Below are 17,922 nucleotides of genomic sequence, written 5' to 3'. Positions count from 1 at the left end.
CCTTACAGCCATCCTTGTTTGAATTTACACTATTCTAAATACCCAAGAGTCTAGTATGTCGTAATTCAAACTGTAGGCCTATGTTATACTAGTGTTTCATGCAACCTATCACGTTCCATATCCATTCACAGCCATTTGAATGTTCAGCCCACAGATTGGAAAGGTAACCTTTGGGGACCACTTTATCACTACAAGTGTTTTGCTTGGCAAAAACAAGTTATGTAGGCCTAGCTGCTATCGGTCAGGGAAAGGTTAAGCAAACCAGGTGTAACATGCAAAGCAGGGCCCCTAAGTGGGTTAGTGACAGCCCAGTGTGGGGGCCCATCAATGGATGACGTGATAATATATTTCCCTCGTCCCAGTTGCGTTGGTTTGAAACATCATGCAAGAGGAAAATTAACTCATCATTCATGCCTTGAGATCTACTGCGTTGGCGTGTCAAACCTTATCCAATGGATAGAGGTCCTATGTCATCTAGTGCAGATGGTGTGAATAGAAGTAGTACTGTAATGTGCCTCTGGGGAGCCCTTGGGCCAAAAGAGGCCACTCCAAATGAACAGATATACTGTCCTGAATTCAGCTCATTGGACACAGGGGCACACCTCCCCATACCCATGAGCAAAACAATACAGGTTTCATGAGATAAGACATGAATTAATATTATATAATTTAAGTATACTTACATTCAAACCAAAATGTTATGTATACAATTAGCAACTAATCATCCTTAGTTCATCTTACAAATGAAAAGGGACAATCTAAAAATTGCTGGGATGAAGGCTGCAGAGCTGTTGCAGTTGTTTTTTGGTGCAGTACTCCCTCTACAGGATACTAAGTGAAATGGCAGAACTATCCTACAACCCTTCACCATCATAATCATCCTTTTGTAAAATAAGTTTGACAAAAAGACACATTGACATTTGTTTTGCTCCAAAATGTATTTATTACTGTAATCAAAAAGATATAGATGTGTGAAACAATGATGCCATCTCCAAGAATACTTTTGAATGCATATAAATGACCATTGGACAGTGCAAAACACAATCCTCTTCGCTCAGCTCAGTTTTTTGGACTGTAAGGCACTACCCACCTTCAATTTACCATATGCACCTCTTGGAAGCTTAGTCCATGTAAGTTACAGGTAACTGCCAAAATAATGGAAACACTTGCATAAATGAGGGATACAAAGTATATTGAAAGCAGGTGCTTCCACACAGGTGTGGTTCCTGAGTTAGTGACCCTACGCCCTATTAAGGCACTTTATGATGGCGTTTCCTTTATTTTGGCAGTTAACTTCACTGGTGTTTCAAAACATGGAATGCCCAGATATGTTAATTGCAAAACAATCAAGATCAACAGTTAAATCTACAGAACGGGATGTTGGGTGTTCATGCAGTACAATAATAATACTAATATTAAAATTAATTTACAAAACCATCTGATAAAACTGAAGGGGAAAAAAGGCATCAGCTCAAGGCTCAGCATGGTTACAGGCTTTATCCCATTGACATCTCTTCTTACAGGTTAGTGAATCTAGGTTGGAGCTGTACTAGGGGAGGGAAGGGGGAGTACAGGTTGGTGTGGGTCATGCTCATTAGGGCACATAACACAATACATTTTCAAATGTTTTACAATGGAAAACGTAAATGAGCGTGTTTCGGTCCATTTTTTTCCCCGCTTGATACCTAATGAGCATGACTCTGGTTAGGCGCTCTGTCTGTAGGTCTCTGGGGGGTGGATCTCCTCACAGCTTAGCCTTAGCCTGGAAGAAGCTCATGATGGCCTGCATGCACTCGTCTGAGAGCCAGCGCTCCACCAAGCGCTCCACCTCCTGGTCGTTGACAGTGTGGAGACGTTCCTTCTCTGTCCCACGGATCAGTTGCTTGGACAGGGCTAGGGACTGGACAGCCAGGGAACAGCCATGGGAAGAAAGTAGAGGTCAAATAGATAGGATTAGAAAAACATTACTGTCCATACAAAATGCAGAAATGTGCCTTTGGTTTCATGCGGATCTGTAGGTAACCGCCCCGTTTGCCCCCCCCCGGACACCCTAGAAAGATCTGTATAATATTCTACATGTGTTTCTTTACCTCTACTTTATGCACAAAGTGTTACGTCACCCTCCCTTCACATTTCTCACTTTCAAATCGTGAATTATAATTCAAGTTTTACTGGTGAAACGTCCATGCAGCATCTGCATGACAACCATTTTATCTCACTTTACATGTACATTAAATCATTTAGCAGATGCTGTTATCCAGAGTGTCTTACAGTTAGTGCATTCATCTTAAGATAGCTAGGTGAGACAACCACAGTCTTGATAAGCACTTCGGCTGAGCTTTGACTGGGATGGCCAAGAGACCAGGGGTGGCAGCACGGAGTGCTCGGGTTGGCGTGTAGGGTTTTGCGCATAGCCCGAAAGTATGGAGTGGCAGTTCCCCTTACTGCTCCGTAAGTAAGCACCATGGTCTTAGTGGACGCGAGCTTCGGCTGGAAGCCAGTGGAGTGCGCAGAGGAGCGGGGTGACATGGGAAAATTTGGGAAGGTTGAACACTAGGCTGGCTGCGTCGTTCTGGATAAGTTGCAGGGGTTTGATGGCACAAGCGGGGAGCCCAGCCAAAAGTGAATTGCAGTAGTCTAAACAGGACAAGACATTAGGACCTGTGCCACTTCCTGTGTGAAAAAAGGTTGGACTTTACGGATGTTGTGGAGCACGAACGAGTCACTGCTTCATGTTTGCAGAGAACGACAGGGTGTTGTCTTGGGTCACGCCAATGTTCTTTGCAATCTGGGAAGGGGACACTGTGGAGAGGTTGGAATGGAGAGCTCTTGGAGTGGGCAGACCTTCCGCGGGAGGAAGAGCAGCTCTGTCTTTGAGGATGAGTTTCATGGGAATGTGTTTAGAGCTTAGTCATATACAGTGTTATGAATTATGAAGCCAATTTTAGAGACGATGGTGGTAACTGTAGCTTACCTGTGTTTTTGTTTCAATCAAAGCACACAGTTGAAGTCGGAAGTTTACATACACCTTAGCCAAATACATTTAAACTCAGTTTCACAATTCCTGACATTTAACCCTAGTAAGAATGCCCTGTGTTATGTCAGTTAGGAGCTCCACTTCATTTTAAGAATGTGAATTGTCAGAATAATAGTAGAGAGAATGATTTATTTCAACACATTTCCAGTGGGTAAGAAGTTTACATACACTCAGTGTTTGGTAGCATTGCCTTTAAATTGTTTAACTTGGGTCAAATGGTTCAGGTAGCCTTCCACAAGCTTCCCACAATAAGTTGGGTGAATTTTGGCCCATTCCTCCTGACAGATCTGGTGTAATGGAGTCAGGTTTGTAGGCCTCCTTTCTCGCACACGCGTTTTCAGTTCTGCCCACAAATGTTCTATAGGATTGAGGTCAGGGCTTTGATGGCCACTCCAATACCTTGACTTTGTTGTCCTTAAGCCATTTTGCCACAAATTTGGAAGTATGCTTGGGGTCCTTGTCCATTTGGAAGACCCATTTGCAACCAAGCTTTAACTTCCTGACTGATGTCTTGAGATGTTGCTTCAATATATCCACATAATTTTCCTGCCTCATGATGCCATCTATTTTGTGAAGTGCACCAGTCCCTCCTGCGGCAAAGCACACCCACAACATGATGCTGCCACCCCCGTGCTTCCCAGGTTGGGATGGTGTTCTTCGGCTTGCAAGCGTCTCCCTTTTTCCTCCAAACATAACGATGGTAATTATGGCCAAACAGTTCTATTTTTGTTTCATCAGACCAGAGGACATTTCTCCAAAAAGTATTATCTTTGTCCCCATGTGCAGTTGCAAACTGTAGTCTGGCTTTTTTATGACGGATTTGGAGCAGTGCCTTCTTCCTTGCTGAGCGGCCTTTCAGGTTATGTCAATATAGGACTCGTTTTGCTGTGGATATAGATACTTTTGTACCAGTTTCCTTCAGCATCTTCACAAGGTCCTTTACTGTTGTTCTGGGATTGATTTGCACTTTTCGCACCAAAGTACATTCATCTCTAGGAGACGGAACGTGTCTCCTTCCTGAGCGGTATAACGTCTGCGTGGTCCCACGGTGTTTATACTTGCGTACTATTGTTTGTACAGATGAACGTGGTACCTTCAGGCATTTGGAAATTGCTCCCAAGAATGAACCAGACTTGTGGAGGTCTACAATTCTTTTCCTGAGGTCTTGGCTGATTTCTTTTTATGTCAAGCAAAGAGGCACTGAGTTTGAAGGTAGGCCTTGAAATACATCCACAGGTACACCTCCAATTGACTCAAATGATGTCAATTAGCCTAACAAAAGTTTCTAAAGCCATGACATTTTCTGGAATTTCCAGGTACAGTCAACTTAGTGTATGTAAACGTCTGACCCACTGGAATTGTGATGCAGTGAATTATAAGTGAAATAATCTGTCTTTAAACAATTGTTGGAGAAATGACTTGTGTCATGCAAAGTAAATGTCCTAACCGACTTGCCAAAACTACAGTTTGTTAACAAGAAACGTGTGGAGTGGTTGAAAAACGAGTTAATGACTCCAACTTCAACTGTATTTTGCCTAGTGGCGCACGCTGTTGAGTTGTGGTTGCATGAAAGAAATGCGACCATTTGCTAAATCATCCTAAAATCTTCTAAGAAATTAGATGTTACTGTAAGACAAACACCATTATACTATGCTATTATTTTCAGTTATGTACAATACTATCATAATGTGATCTTGCAGACATTGACTCAGTTTTGATCGAACTTTATTAAACAAGCACCATTCACCCGAGTAGCCTGTTCTCTACGAGTAGAGCAGAGACGGTGCGTAAGTAGAGAAGCTACAGGACCTTCAGCCCCCGGGATAAGGGGTCCGGAAAAATCTGTTCTTTTTTAATTTGTTTATTTTTGCATGCAATGAGGGTATCAAACCTGCGACTTTATGAATTATTTGTATACATTTACATTGTGTATTGGTTATGCCTCGCCCAATAGTAAGAAATAATAAGGGAATCATAAACTTTGCTGTTGTTTAGGGTGTGTCACAAAGCAGAATCAAAGGCTTACTGTGAGATTAAATCTATTTTGGCATGCATGACAAACAATTTTAGGCTCAGCTCTTCTACTGATCTGAAGCAAAACAATCTTCAACCATTATACAATGGCCCAGTTGTCTGTAACTCCCTGCCAATTGTGCAAATATTGTAGCCTTGCCATCATTAAGTCTGGATGGCAATGACGCCTTCCTGTAACATTGTCTCTGCTTATATTAGCGATTATGTAATATCATGGTCTAGATATACTGCCATATCATATATTAGTGACAGTTTTGAATATACAACTGCGCTGTCCATCAGATCAGCTGGGACTCTTGTTGAAAAATGTGTGAATGAACTTCAATTTGCACGATTTGGCGCCCTCCGGTCCACGGAAGCGCAACTACGGCCAATAATATAATACATAATTCAAAATTCCTGGAACATTCAAAAGGAAGTTCTGTAAAATACAACCAGCTTTCATAAATATTGATACGTTCCAGGAATATTGATGAATACATTCCACAAAATGCACAAACATTTTAAACGTCTGACTTTCAATATTTACTGGGGCTTTGACTCACATTTCTGGGCAGCTTGGCGTAGGCCTTGAGTCTGGTGGCCACCTCGGTCTGGAAGCTGCTGTCAGGGAAGACCTCGGTCACCAGGCCCTGGGCACACGCTTGGACGGCCGTCAGCTTTTTGTTGAACAGCAGCATCTCACTGGCCTAGTCACAGAGCATGGCAATGTCTATTAGTGTAATTTCATTTAATTCCAAATCAAATAAAATACAGAATATATTTGATCCATATGTGAAACTTAGCCTTTTTTGCATCAGTCATGCATTGATGTTGGAAACAGGGAAACTGAGAAGATAGCTGCCTGAGAATACCCCTCTATGAAGTGCAACAGTTGCAGCAAAAGAACAAGGTTGTGCATCCATACCTTCGCATTGCCCATTATTTTAGGGAAGGTGTAGGAAGAGCAGCCTTCTGGGCTCTGTCCCAGCTGGCTGAAGGGGGTGTGGAATGTAGCCTGTCAGGAGGGGGAAGAAGCATACGTTAGGCAGAAAAAACCCCACCCTCTTACTGCAGAGTATAGTGAAGCATGGAAGTGGAGAATGGCAATGTGGATGTAGTGGTATGGGTAGTGCACTAGTGGTCACAACAATCGTGACCAAGCTTAGCAGGTATATTAGTGCTGGTGGGCAGGAACAAAAGCCTGGGGACCCAGTATCTCTCCAGGAGTGTAGTTGGAAACCAGGTTTGGGGACAATTCCAGGCAAATCAGGAAGTACACTGAAATTCCAATTATCTTCAATGCTTTTCAATGAGGAACATTTGGAATTGGGTTTACTTTCTGAATTGACTGGAATTGAAATTGACCCCAACCCTGATATAAACCAATGCTAATATTGTATTATCAACTAACAGACATGTATAGAGATTAGAGGTCGACCGATCGGCATGGCCGATTAATTAGGGCCGATTTCAAGTTCATAACAATCGGTTAATCGGCCTTTTTGGATGCCGATTATGGCCGATTACATTGCAAGCCACGAGGAGACTGCGTGGCAGGCTGACCACCTGTTACGCGAGCGCAGCATCAAAAGGACCTTGTGGCTGCAAGCAGCCAAGGTAAGTTGCTAGCTAGCATTAAGCTAATACATTTTTTTATTAATCTTAACATAATCACTAGTTAACTACACATGGTTGATGATATTACTAGGTTAACTAGTTTGTTCTGCGTTGCATATAATCAATGCGGTGCCTGTTAATTTATCATCGAATCACAGCCTACTTCAACTTCGCCAAACGGGTGATGATTTAACAAAAAAGCGCATTTGAAAAAAGCACAATCGTTGCAATAATGTACCTAACAATGAACATCAATGCCTTTCTTAAAATCAATACAAGTATATTTTTTTAAACCTGCATATGTAGTTAAAAGAAATTCATGTTAGCAGGCAATAATAACTAGGGAAATTGTGTCACTTCTCTTGCGTTCAGTGCAAGCAGAGTCAGGGTATATGCAGCAGTTTGGGCCGCCTGGCTCGTTGCGAACTGTTGAAAGGCCATTTATTCCTAACAAAGACCGTAATTAATTTGCCTGAATTTTACATAATTATGACATAACATTGAAGGTTGTGCAATGTAACAGTAATATTTAAACTTAGGGTTGCCACCCGTTCGATAAAATACGGAACGGTTCCGTATTTCACGAAAGAATAAACGTTTTGTTTTCGAAATTATTGTTTCCAGATTTGACCATATTAATGACAAAAGGCTCGTATTTCTGTGTGTTTATTATATTACAATTAAGTATATGATTTGATATTTGATAGAGCAGTCTGACTGAGCGTTGGTAGGCAGCAGCAGGCTCGTAAGCATTCATTCAAACAGCAGCTCAATGGTGGAAGCACAGCGCTGTTTATGACTTCAAGCCTATCAACTCCCGAGATTAGGCTGGCAATACCAAAAGTGCCTTTAAGAACATCCAATAGTCAAAGGTATATGAAATACAAAATGGTAGAGAAATAGTCCTATAATAACTACAACCTAAAACTTCTTAACTGGAAATATTGAAGACTCATGTTAAAAAGAACCACCAGCTTTCATATATGTTCTCATGTTCTGAGCAAGGAACTTAAACGTTAGCTTTTTTTACATGGCATATATTGCACTTTTACTTCTCCAACACTGTGCTTTTGCATTATATAAACAAAATTGATATTTTTTTTTTTTTACCTTTATTTAACTAAGCAAGTCAGTTAAGAACAAATTCTTATTTTCAATGACGGCCTGGGAACAGTTGGTTAACTGCCTTGTTCAGGGGCAGAAAAACAGATTTTTACCTTGTCAGCTCGGGGATTTGATCTTGCAACCTTCCAGTTACTAGTCCAACACTAACCACTAGGCTACCTGCCACCCAGTTTCATTATTTATTTGAGACTAAATTGATTTTATTTACGTATTAAGTTAAAATAAGCGTTCATTGTTCATTCAGTATCGTTGTAATTGTCATTTATTCCAAATATATATATATATATATATATATATATATATATATATATATATAAATAAAAAAACGGCTTTTTTTGGTCCTCAAAATAATCGGTATTTAAAAATCATAAACGGTCAACCTCTAATAGAGATACAATATAAATGTTGTTCTTAGCCAGCAATGAGTGGACATGACAAAGCACCTTACCCTCTCCGTGGCATAGACAATCTCGAACAGGCCCAGTAGAGTGACAGAAACGCCGACAGCCGGACCATTGATCACTGCAATCAGGGGCTTAGGGAAGTCGATGAACGCTTTGACAAACTCCCTGCACACACACACGCACACTGATTTGTCAGCAGATGACATCAACAGCTTTAGGAAAAAGGTTCTTTCAAGGTAAACTTTTGCCTGCTCCTCTTGGGTAAGTTGTTACCTTAGCAACTCGCCGGCATTCTTTGCCATCTGCTCGATTCCGCCCTCGGGGATTTTGGTGAAGTTTGTCAGGTCATTGCCACTGCAGTAGAAGTCTCCACTACCTTGAGAGGGTGAACAAGAACAGCTTTCGTCAATTAGGGAGAGCCACGTAGAGCAATTGAGAAGACTGGAGCAGTGCAAGTTACTGTATCACGGCAAGGCCTTGGAGGTCTAAAGAAAAAGCCTGCACACAGTAAATCTTGCTCCCACATGCTTTTTTCCTGCACCATAATAAACTCTAATATACTGTGTGCTGGCTTTTCTTTATTCCTAGTGTTTCATTTCTGGGCCAGCAAAATAGTGCATATTTTTATCACTGATACTGTCAACTGTATTAAGGTCTCCATAATGCATTCATAACTTCCATTGGAGAAATTGGTTGATTTGGCTCTACCTGTGATTACAGTAATGACAGAGTCATCTTTGCCAGCTTGCGCCAAAGCCTTGATGACCTCGTTGTACATCTGGATATCAAGAGGGAAACAATTGAAATAACAGAATTGAAGAACTGGATATTTGGGATGTTAGTAATTGCTCTTCTCATAGAGAGTAAGTAAATAGTTCACTATGACAAGGCATTTCATTGATAAAACACAAAATCATACCACAACATCGGTAACACTTAGCCTTAGGATACTCTATGGTTCCACATTGTTATGTAGTACTTACAACTGTGAAACCCATCTACAAAATATGTCTACTGTTTAGACTGCCGCTGATGTTGGGCGGCGGGAAATAGACTATGACACTAATGCTTAATAAATTAATGCATTTGAAATACCTCCACAGTGATGGCGTTTTTCTTCTGTGGCCTGTTGAGGCAGATAGTGGTGATGTTGTCTTCCGTGGAGACCAGCAGCGTCTCAAAGGTAGCAGCGCTCCCAGTGGGCTGTGCGGCTACCGCAGGCCCCTCAGCAGCCAGCAGAGAGTCGATCAGGTCCACATACTGCTGTCTGGCATCCTCCTGAGAGGAAGGAAAAAGGAGATGTACAGTGTATTAATTCATGTCTGTCAATTTCATTGTGTGAAGGCAATGGCACATCTCCACATCATAATGACAACTGAGTTTTTAGTGTTCTTTCATTGGCTTTGGGTGGCATTCAGTAAGAATGGCTGATTCAATTTTTATTTTATTTTTTAACTACTATCATTTTTGTCTGTGTTTGAAATTGCTCGCAAGTCGTGTGTTTGTCTGTTGTTTTTAATAAACTAGGGAAGAATAGTCTTAAAATGGACAAATGGGTATCTTAATAAAAGATGTATGACAGTGGTGTTATGTACACTGAGTTCCACAGGGATGCTGACCCATGTTGACTCCAATGCTTTCCACAGTTGTGTCAAGTTGGCTGGATGTCCTTTGGGTGGTGGACCATTCTTGATACACACAGGAAACTGTTGAGGGTGAAAAACCCAGCAGAGTTGCAGTTCTTGACATAAACCGATGCGCCTGGCACCAACAACCATACCCCGTTCAAAGACAAATCTTTTCTCTTGCCTAGTCACCCTCTGAAAAAGGCACACATTCATAATCCATCTCAATTGTCTCAAGGCTTAAAAATCCTTATTTAACCAGTCTCCTCCCTTTCATGCACACTGACTGAAGTGGAGTTAATAAGTGACATCAATAAGGGGTCATAGATTTCACCTGGTCAGTCTATGTAATAAAAATAATGTTTTGTATACTCAGTGCATATGCAATGTTGGAATGTAGATTACCTGAGATACAGAACCCAGAGACTTCCAGGCATCCCATTTGGCCTTGCCGATAAAGTCGAGCATCCCTGGCTTTGGGGTGTTACAGGGTCCCTGAGTAGCCTAGTAAGACACCAAAGAGAGAAGAGGAGATACTGAAATGAGATACAGCCGTTGTCTCCAGTACACTTTAAGGGCTTACTTTACTTGTCCTGTCTCCTTCATGAACTCTGACAGGTTAACAATCTAGGTCATTCTCATTAGATATCAGATGGAAGAAAACAGACTGAAACAGGGGTGATACCTTGGATAGCTTTCCAATCATTAAAACATACACAGCAAATTATCCAGTGTTAAATCAAAACTGAAAGAGTGGGACCATATACAACCTATAACCAGTGTTAAATTAACACACTGCTTAATGTCAGACCTTATTCAATTATTTCCCAGTGCCCTGCCTTTCAAATGAATTCTAGTTACCACCCATGACTATTTGTTAGTGAGTGACAGAAGCATGGTTATTGCGTTGACAAATTTTTCGGTCCTATGGACTTCACCAAGTCAAATGTTGTTATTTGTCACATGCGCCGAATACAACAGGTATTTCACCTTACTGTGAAATGCTTACTTACAAGCCCTTAACCAACAATGCAGTTAAGAAAAATAAGGGTTAAGAAAATATTTGCTAAATAAAAAGTAACAATAACGAGGCTATATACACTATACAGGAGGTACCGGTACCGAGTCAATGTGCGTGGGTCCAGGTTAGTCAAGCAAACTGAAGTATCAGTCAAACGTTTAGACACACCTACTCATTCCAGGGTTTTTCTTTATTTTTACTATTTTCTACATTGTAGAATCATACTGAAGACATCAAAACTATTAAATAACACATGGAATCATGTAGTAAGCAAGAAAGTTCATCAAAACTTATTTTTATATTTGAGATTGTTCAAAATAGCCACCCTTTGCCTTAATGACAGCTTTGCACACTCTTGGCATTCTCTCAACAAGCTCCATGAGGAAGTCACCTGGAATGCATTTGAATTAACAAGTGTGCCTTGTTAAGTTAATTTGTGGAATTTCTTTCCTTCTTAATGAGTTTGAGCCAATCAGTTGTGACAAGGTAGGGGCGGTAAAAGACCAATTCCATGCTATGGCAAGAACAGCTCAAATACGCAAAGCGAAACAGCAGTCCATCATTACTTTAACTTCTACAGGATCAGTGCCCCCCCCCCCCCCCCGCGGGACTGTTGACCTAAAGTGATCTAATGTGGTTAGCATGATGTTGTAAGTAACAAGAACATTTCCCAGGAGATAGACATGTGTTATATGGGCAGAAAGATTAACAAGAATTTAAGTTAACTGCACTGTCCAATTTACATTAGCTATTACAGTGAAAAAAATACAATGGCATTGTTTGAGGAGAGTGCACAACAAAACTTCACGGCAACTGGTTTGATACATTCACCTCTGAAGGTAAATACTGTACTTCCCTTCAGTAATCTTGCTCTGATTTGTCATCCTGAGGGTGTCAGATAAAATGTAGCATAGTTTTGTTTGATAAAATCAATTTTTATATTCAAAATGTAGGAACTGGGTTATACAGTTTGAACCGATGCATGTCGCCACGTGGGTGTCAGAAGGCGGGAAGGAGAAAAGTAGTTGACTGTCATCCGCATAGCAATGATAGGAGAGACCATGTGAGGATATGAAAGAGCTGAGTATCTTGGTATAGAGAAAGAGGGGGCCTAAAACTGAGCCCTGGGGGACGCTAGTAGTGAGAGTATGTGGTGCAGACACAGATCCTCTCCACATCACCTGTTAGGAGCGGCCTGCCAGGTAGGATGCAATCCAAGAGTGTGCATAGCATGAGACGCCCAGCTCAGAGGGTGGAGAGGAGGATCTGACGGTTCACAGTGTCAAAGGCACCGGAAAGATCTAGGAGGATGATAATAGAGGAGAGCGAGTCAGCTTTGGCAGTGCTGAGAGACTCGGTGACAGAGAAGAGCAGTCTTGTTTAAGTGACCGGTCTTGAAGCCTGCCTGGTTAGAGTCAAGATGTTCGTTCTGAGAGAGATAAACTTTCTTGTTATCAGAGACAGTATGCTCAAGTGTTTTGGAAAGAAAAGAAAGAAGGGATACAGGTCTATAGTTTTTGATGTCAGATGAGTCCAGTGTTGGGTTATTGAGGAGGGGAGCAACTAGGGCCACTTTGAAGTCAGAGGGAACACAGCCAGTGGTCAGGGATGAGTTGATGAGGGAAGTGAGGGATGGTCTGGAGAAGATAGGGTTGAGCGGGCAGGTTGTCGGGTGGCCAGACCTCACTAGTTGCAGGATGTCATCTGGAGATAGAGGGGAGAAAGAGGTCAAAATTTAGGGTAGTTCTGTGTAAGTGAGACCAGTGGATTCAATAGGCTGAGTGAATGAGTAGCGAATGTCGTCAACCTTTTTTTTCACCAAAGTGATTGACAAAGTCGTCCGCAGAGAGGGAGGGGTTGGAGAAGGTGGAAAAGAGTTTAGGGTTAGAGGCAGAAGCAGAAGCTTGAACTTTAGAGTGGTAGAAAGAGGCTTTAGCAGCAGATACAGAGGAAGAGAAGGTAGAGTGGAGAGAGTGAAAGGATGATAGGTCCTCCGGAAGTTTAGTTTTCCTCCATTTTCACTCAGCTGCCCGCACCCCTGTTCTGTAAGCTCACAATGAGTCACTCAGCCATGGATCAGGAGGGGAGGGCCAAGCCAGCCCGGAGGAAAGGGGACAGTGAGTTATAGGATGCAAAAAGTGACAGTGGAATTCAAATGAGATGGACAGGTGAGAGAGGGAGAAAGGACAAAATCTCCACTTAAGAGAAATGAGTAGACTTGTGCCAGATGCTCTCGGACTATGAGAGAAAACAGAGTCCGATGAAGAGTGAGCAGCTGGAGTAGCAGTATTCTTTAGGGTGATCCATGAACTCTTGACCACAGATCAGCAATTCCAAACGGTGCCAGAGACCCAGAATTCCACATGGGTTGTGCGTGCAGGGTACACTAAATTAGAAGGATTGCAGCCAAGGGATGGGGAGGTGCAAACAGGTATAGAAAAAGCTACAAAAGAGCAAAATTAGAACAACTGTAAATAACTAGGTAAGATACTCAAGTGAGAAAGTGGTGTGAAGAACCTCCTCTCTTTCCTTCCTCGAATAACTCGGCAGAACCGTCCTTGTTTCGGCAACGGTCTTAGTTTTGTGACAAAACCCCCACTGACACAACCGCAGCTGAGATACCAGGGGAGACTGAAGAACTAACACTAATTGCCTAGCCAAGGTGGAGAGCACATATCCCTGAACTAATTGCTGATTGCTTAGGAGAGGTGAAACCACTCCTCCTCCAATACATCCATTGATTACCAGAACAAGTCACAAATTGCCCTGCCCATTTATCTGCATATTATGATCAGTCAGCAGTTCACACACTAAGTAGGCAACTGGGAAGACAGGTAGCACTTAAAGTAGATGGCCGTAGCTAGCAAAAAGACAGTAATAAACCACAACAGATAAAGACAAAAAAAATGATACTTAGCACTCCTGGAGATATCAGGAGTCCTCTATCTATAGAATGTAAAACTCTACAATTCACTCGAAAGGCAAGGCACTCTAGGAAATATTCAAATAAGATTTTACACTAAGCAGTGTGTTAATTTAACACTGGTTCCAGTATCTATATGGTCCCCCTCTTTCAGTGTTGATTTAACACTGGTTCCAGTATCTATATGGTCCCCCTCTTTCAGTGTTGATTTAACACTGGAGAATTTGCTGTGTACTGTACAATGAAAACTTGTATTTTTGCTGACACAGCATCAAACATGCAAGCACCCGACCACACACACACACACACACACACAACCTAAGAGCCGCACAGAGTCCGTTGAAGTAAGTTGAGTCACCCGAGATGATGCCAGCAACCCTCAAGATTTTTTCTGTTAGCCCTGGGATTCGAAATCGTCAACCCTTCAGTTACTGGCCCGCCGCTATAAGCCCAAAGCTTCCTTCAGTAACATGCTACTCAATACAACTGACACAGCAAAAGAAAAAGGAGCACCCCTTCTATCTATCATACTCTTGATCAATGTTCCCTCTAAGCTACGCAGAAGAAATATGAGCCAGTGCAGAGAAGCAAAGATTGAATTTCAAGAGTTTTCCCCTTTAGTCAACATTATCAACATTTCGCTCTACTGTGGGAACTGTGCTTGAATCAATGCAAAATTAACCACTTTCAATGTAACATACAAAATGAACTATGCAAGACGTAATATGCAAAACTGTGCAAGAGATTTGCTTGTAGGCATAGCACATCAGAGTAAGATTCTATTGCATTGACAGGCATGACTCACGCCCGTAGTCGACACAGACCGGTGCGCCATAAGCAATCAGAGCTGCAGTAGGCCTATATGCAAATAGACATTGCCATATATGGATCTGTGCCATTCACTTCGAACTGGACTGTGTTTACAGCATGAGTGGTCACAAGTAGATGCGCTTGTTTTCAGATCAAAGCGAGAGCTACATGTAGCCACCTGTGCACATTTGTTCATATTCTTTGCTAGTTAGTGAGTAATTATCCCAGTTATAGCTAACTTCTAGTCAACAATGGGGGAGTGGTTGCTTCATATAAGAGCACAAAATGTGTGCATTTCTAGCCATCTGAAAAGCTAGTCAGTTAAAGAGCTTTTTTAAATTTCTTAAAAAGGGCCAGTGTTGTATTTTAAGACCGTCTTGAATAAGCTAAGTAGCCAATGTAACCGATGTGAAATGGCTAGTTAGTTAGCGGTGGTGCGCGCTAATAGCGTTTCAATCGGTGACGTCACTCTCTCTGAGACTTGAAGTAGGGTTTCCCCTTGCGTTGCAAGGGGAAACCCTTGGCGCGATGGGTAACGATGCTTCGGTGGGTGTCAGTTGTTGATGTGTGCAAGGGTCCCTGGTTCGAGCCCGGGTTGCGGCGAAGAGAGGGACGGAACCTACACTGCTACATTGATGCTGTTGACCCGGATCATTGGTTGCTGCGGAAAAGGAGGAGGTCAAAGGGGGGGGGTGAGTGTAACCGATGTGAAATGGCTAGTTAGTTAGCGGTGGTGCGCGCTAATAGCGTTTCAATCGGTGACGTCACTCTCTCTGAGACCTGAAGTAGGGTTTCCCCTTGCGTTGCAAGAGCCACGGCTTTTGTGGCGCGATGGGTAACGTTGCTTCGTGGGGTGTCAGTTGTTGATGTGTGCAAGGGTCCCTGGTTCGAGCCCGGGTTGGGGCGAAGAGAGGGACGGAACCTACACTGTTACACCAATAGGCAGAGGGTAGCATTATTTGTCTGATTCTCTGTAATAAGGGTATTGGAATAATAATGCATTTTATTTTGTAAAGTGGTTTCTTGCATCAAATGACAACATTTTCAGTCACTCCCTGCATGTTGTTTTCTCAGGGAATATAGGCCTACATTGAACACCACATTTGCTGCTGCTGAATGATAGAACAGCTATTTCCATGTTAAAATATTATGGGATGCATTTTATCCACTGTTTTTGATGGTTGGCCTACGTTATCAAACAGCCACAGTAGCCTACTTTACCACTTAAAACTAACTTAAAGCGGGTACAGCCTCAGTGTTCACAGTAAAAGCGCAGAAGTTGCACAGAATTTTCATAACTAAAGTTTGCACTCAGCAGACCTGAAATTTGCTCATTACTGAAAAATATTTGATGGAACATTGCTCGATGTTCAGAGACACGACAGCCAAGTAGCTAAGACTAAAGCACGATGACCTCTAACCTGTTTGAAGAGAGCATAGATTTTCAGCTTGGCCTCATTGCCAGGGTCTTCCTTCAGCGTGCCCATCTGACTCTTGGCATGATTGAATTGCTCCACCGTCGCTCCCATCATAGAACCAGTCATGTGCAACTTCAGAGTGGGAATGTGTGCGACTTGGACAGCCCTGAAGAGATGATTTCAGGTCAAAATAGTGACATAAGTGGTACAGTTTCAAAAACAATTACTGACTGCCACAAAGACTAAATAATATTATAAGCCACATTTTTTCAATAAAATAGCCAAGCACAATTGAACTGAACTTGGCTGAGGGCATTAAACTAGATCCAAACACCTACAGTGGCCTTGCTAAATAATTAGTTGTATTATATATGAGCAGGATCAGGACGAAAGATAATGTACTGGGAGTTACAGTACAGTTTGTGATACAATGTAGTGACAGCATTGGATGGGCCATTAATAATGAGTTGTGACCTTTCCTCTGGTTTTTATTCACGGTAGCTAGTTACACCAAAAAGTGGGTCTTTGGATAGACACGGATCCTAGCTACGTCTGGATGTGGGGCCAAGTGCATAGCTAGCTGTTGAAAGGCTAACTAAGTAACTAGCCTTTCAACAGCCAGCTATGCCCTTTGCCCCACATCCTAGCAACAGGTCATCGTGCAAGTGTTTTTCGTGGTAGCTGATACGTTGGAATGTTAGGTCCTGTACGTCCTGTTTTTATATTGTCATTTGCTGCTGTAAATGAAGTCGACTGTGGTATTTTGGACGTAAAAATTGCTTAATAACTGCAGTTATTCTGCACTCTTGACTGAAATCTTTTTTCGTCAGGGATATGGAAGCACCCCAGAACAGCTGAGCGATAGCTACTTTAGCTAACCTAGCAAGCTAAACTTAATTCCAAGCAAGACAGACAGCCCTAGCTCATGCAGAACACGACACCTTTTAAATACAGGCAGAGTATTAACAGACTCGTGCCAACCAGCCAAAACTGCATGGTGAAGATACAATATGAACTATTCGCAATGACGATTAGGCTACTGTTATAATGGTAGCTAAACTAGCTAGCTCCCGTCATACAGGACAGCTAAACTAAAAATCTACTGAGGTTAGCCAGGCTAACTTACTGTTACTCAGTCTATGGTTTGACCTCAACTCCGTGCAACATAGGCTACATTAAATGACTGTAAAACAACCTTGTAAGTGAGTGTATTCTTTATAGCTAATCTTACCTGACAAATCGCCAAGGAGAAATTTTGCGTAAAGCCACAGCCATGACAGTTAGGTAATTTCAGTCCAAAATACAATAACTTGGATGTTCAAGACAATCCAGCGAAATGAATTAGCTGTTTACAATACTGAACCCTCCCCTTGACCTTCGTTGTCTTTCACCATTGGCTAAGGCATTTGGATTGCACCACCCTTTCCATGAAGGGTGCGTTCCAGGCTGTTGTCGTGTTGCTCAGGTGATGACCGTGGGGACTGGAGAGCCTTACGCAAATCATTCCCCACGGAGTTATATACAGTACAAGTCAAAAGTTTGGACACACTTATTCATTCAAAGGTTTTTCTTTATTTTTACTATTTTATACATTTTAGAATAATAGTGATGACATCAAAACTATGAAATAACACATATGGAATCATGTAGTACCCAAAAAAGTGTTAAACAAATTCTTCAAAGTAGCCATGCTTCGCCTTGATGACAGCTTTGCACACGCTTGGCATTCTCTCAACCAGCTTCACCTGGAATGCTTTTTCAACAGTCTTGAAGGAGTTCCCACATATACTGAGCACTTGTTGGCTGCTTTTCCTTCACTCTGCGGTCCAACTCATCCCAAACAATCTCAATTGGGTTGAGGTTGGATGATTGTGGAGGCCAGGTCACCTGATGCAGCACTCCATTACTCTCCTTCTTGGTCAAATA

General features: G+C 42.1%; 1 protein-coding gene across 1 annotated transcript; it reads right to left on the bottom strand.

Annotated features, from left to right (window-relative positions):
- Nucleotides 1-919: 919 nt before the first annotated feature.
- LOC115195859 (enoyl-CoA delta isomerase 2, mitochondrial) lies at nucleotides 920-17,395 on the bottom strand. The gene is made up of 10 exons (XM_029756175.1): nucleotides 17,228-17,395; nucleotides 16,000-16,162; nucleotides 10,230-10,328; nucleotides 9,295-9,477; nucleotides 8,908-8,977; nucleotides 8,473-8,575; nucleotides 8,244-8,364; nucleotides 5,979-6,068; nucleotides 5,617-5,760; nucleotides 920-1,900 (listed from the first exon to the last, which is right to left on the bottom strand). Exons 1-10 carry the CDS (start codon nucleotides 17,269-17,271, stop codon nucleotides 1,745-1,747), a joined length of 1,173 nt encoding a protein of 390 aa, XP_029612035.1. The 5' UTR covers nucleotides 17,272-17,395; the 3' UTR covers nucleotides 920-1,744.
- Between the last annotated feature and the right edge of the window lie 527 nt (nucleotides 17,396-17,922).

The sequence above is a fragment of the Salmo trutta genome, chromosome 6 (genome assembly GCF_901001165.1).
Source record: "Salmo trutta chromosome 6, fSalTru1.1, whole genome shotgun sequence".
In the NCBI taxonomy this organism is placed as follows: Eukaryota; Metazoa; Chordata; class Actinopteri; order Salmoniformes; family Salmonidae; genus Salmo; species Salmo trutta.
Note: the sequence above shows the minus strand (reverse complement) of the source record. Positions and strands in the feature narration are given on the sequence as shown.

What these genes read in the sequence shown, in the direction of transcription:
- LOC115195859 (XM_029756175.1), bottom strand. Translation starts at nt 17,271, where the DNA reads ATGGCTGTGGCTTTACGCAAAATTTCTCCTTGGCGATTTGTCAG. An exon ending in AAAACGCCATCACTGTGGAG is followed by an intron (nt 8,978 to 9,294) that starts GTATTTCAAATG and finishes CTTGATATCCAG; the next exon opens with ATGTACAACGAGGTCATCAA. An exon ending in TGTCATTACTGTAATCACAG is followed by an intron (nt 8,576 to 8,907) that starts GTAGAGCCAAAT and finishes CACCCTCTCAAG; the next exon opens with GTAGTGGAGACTTCTACTGC.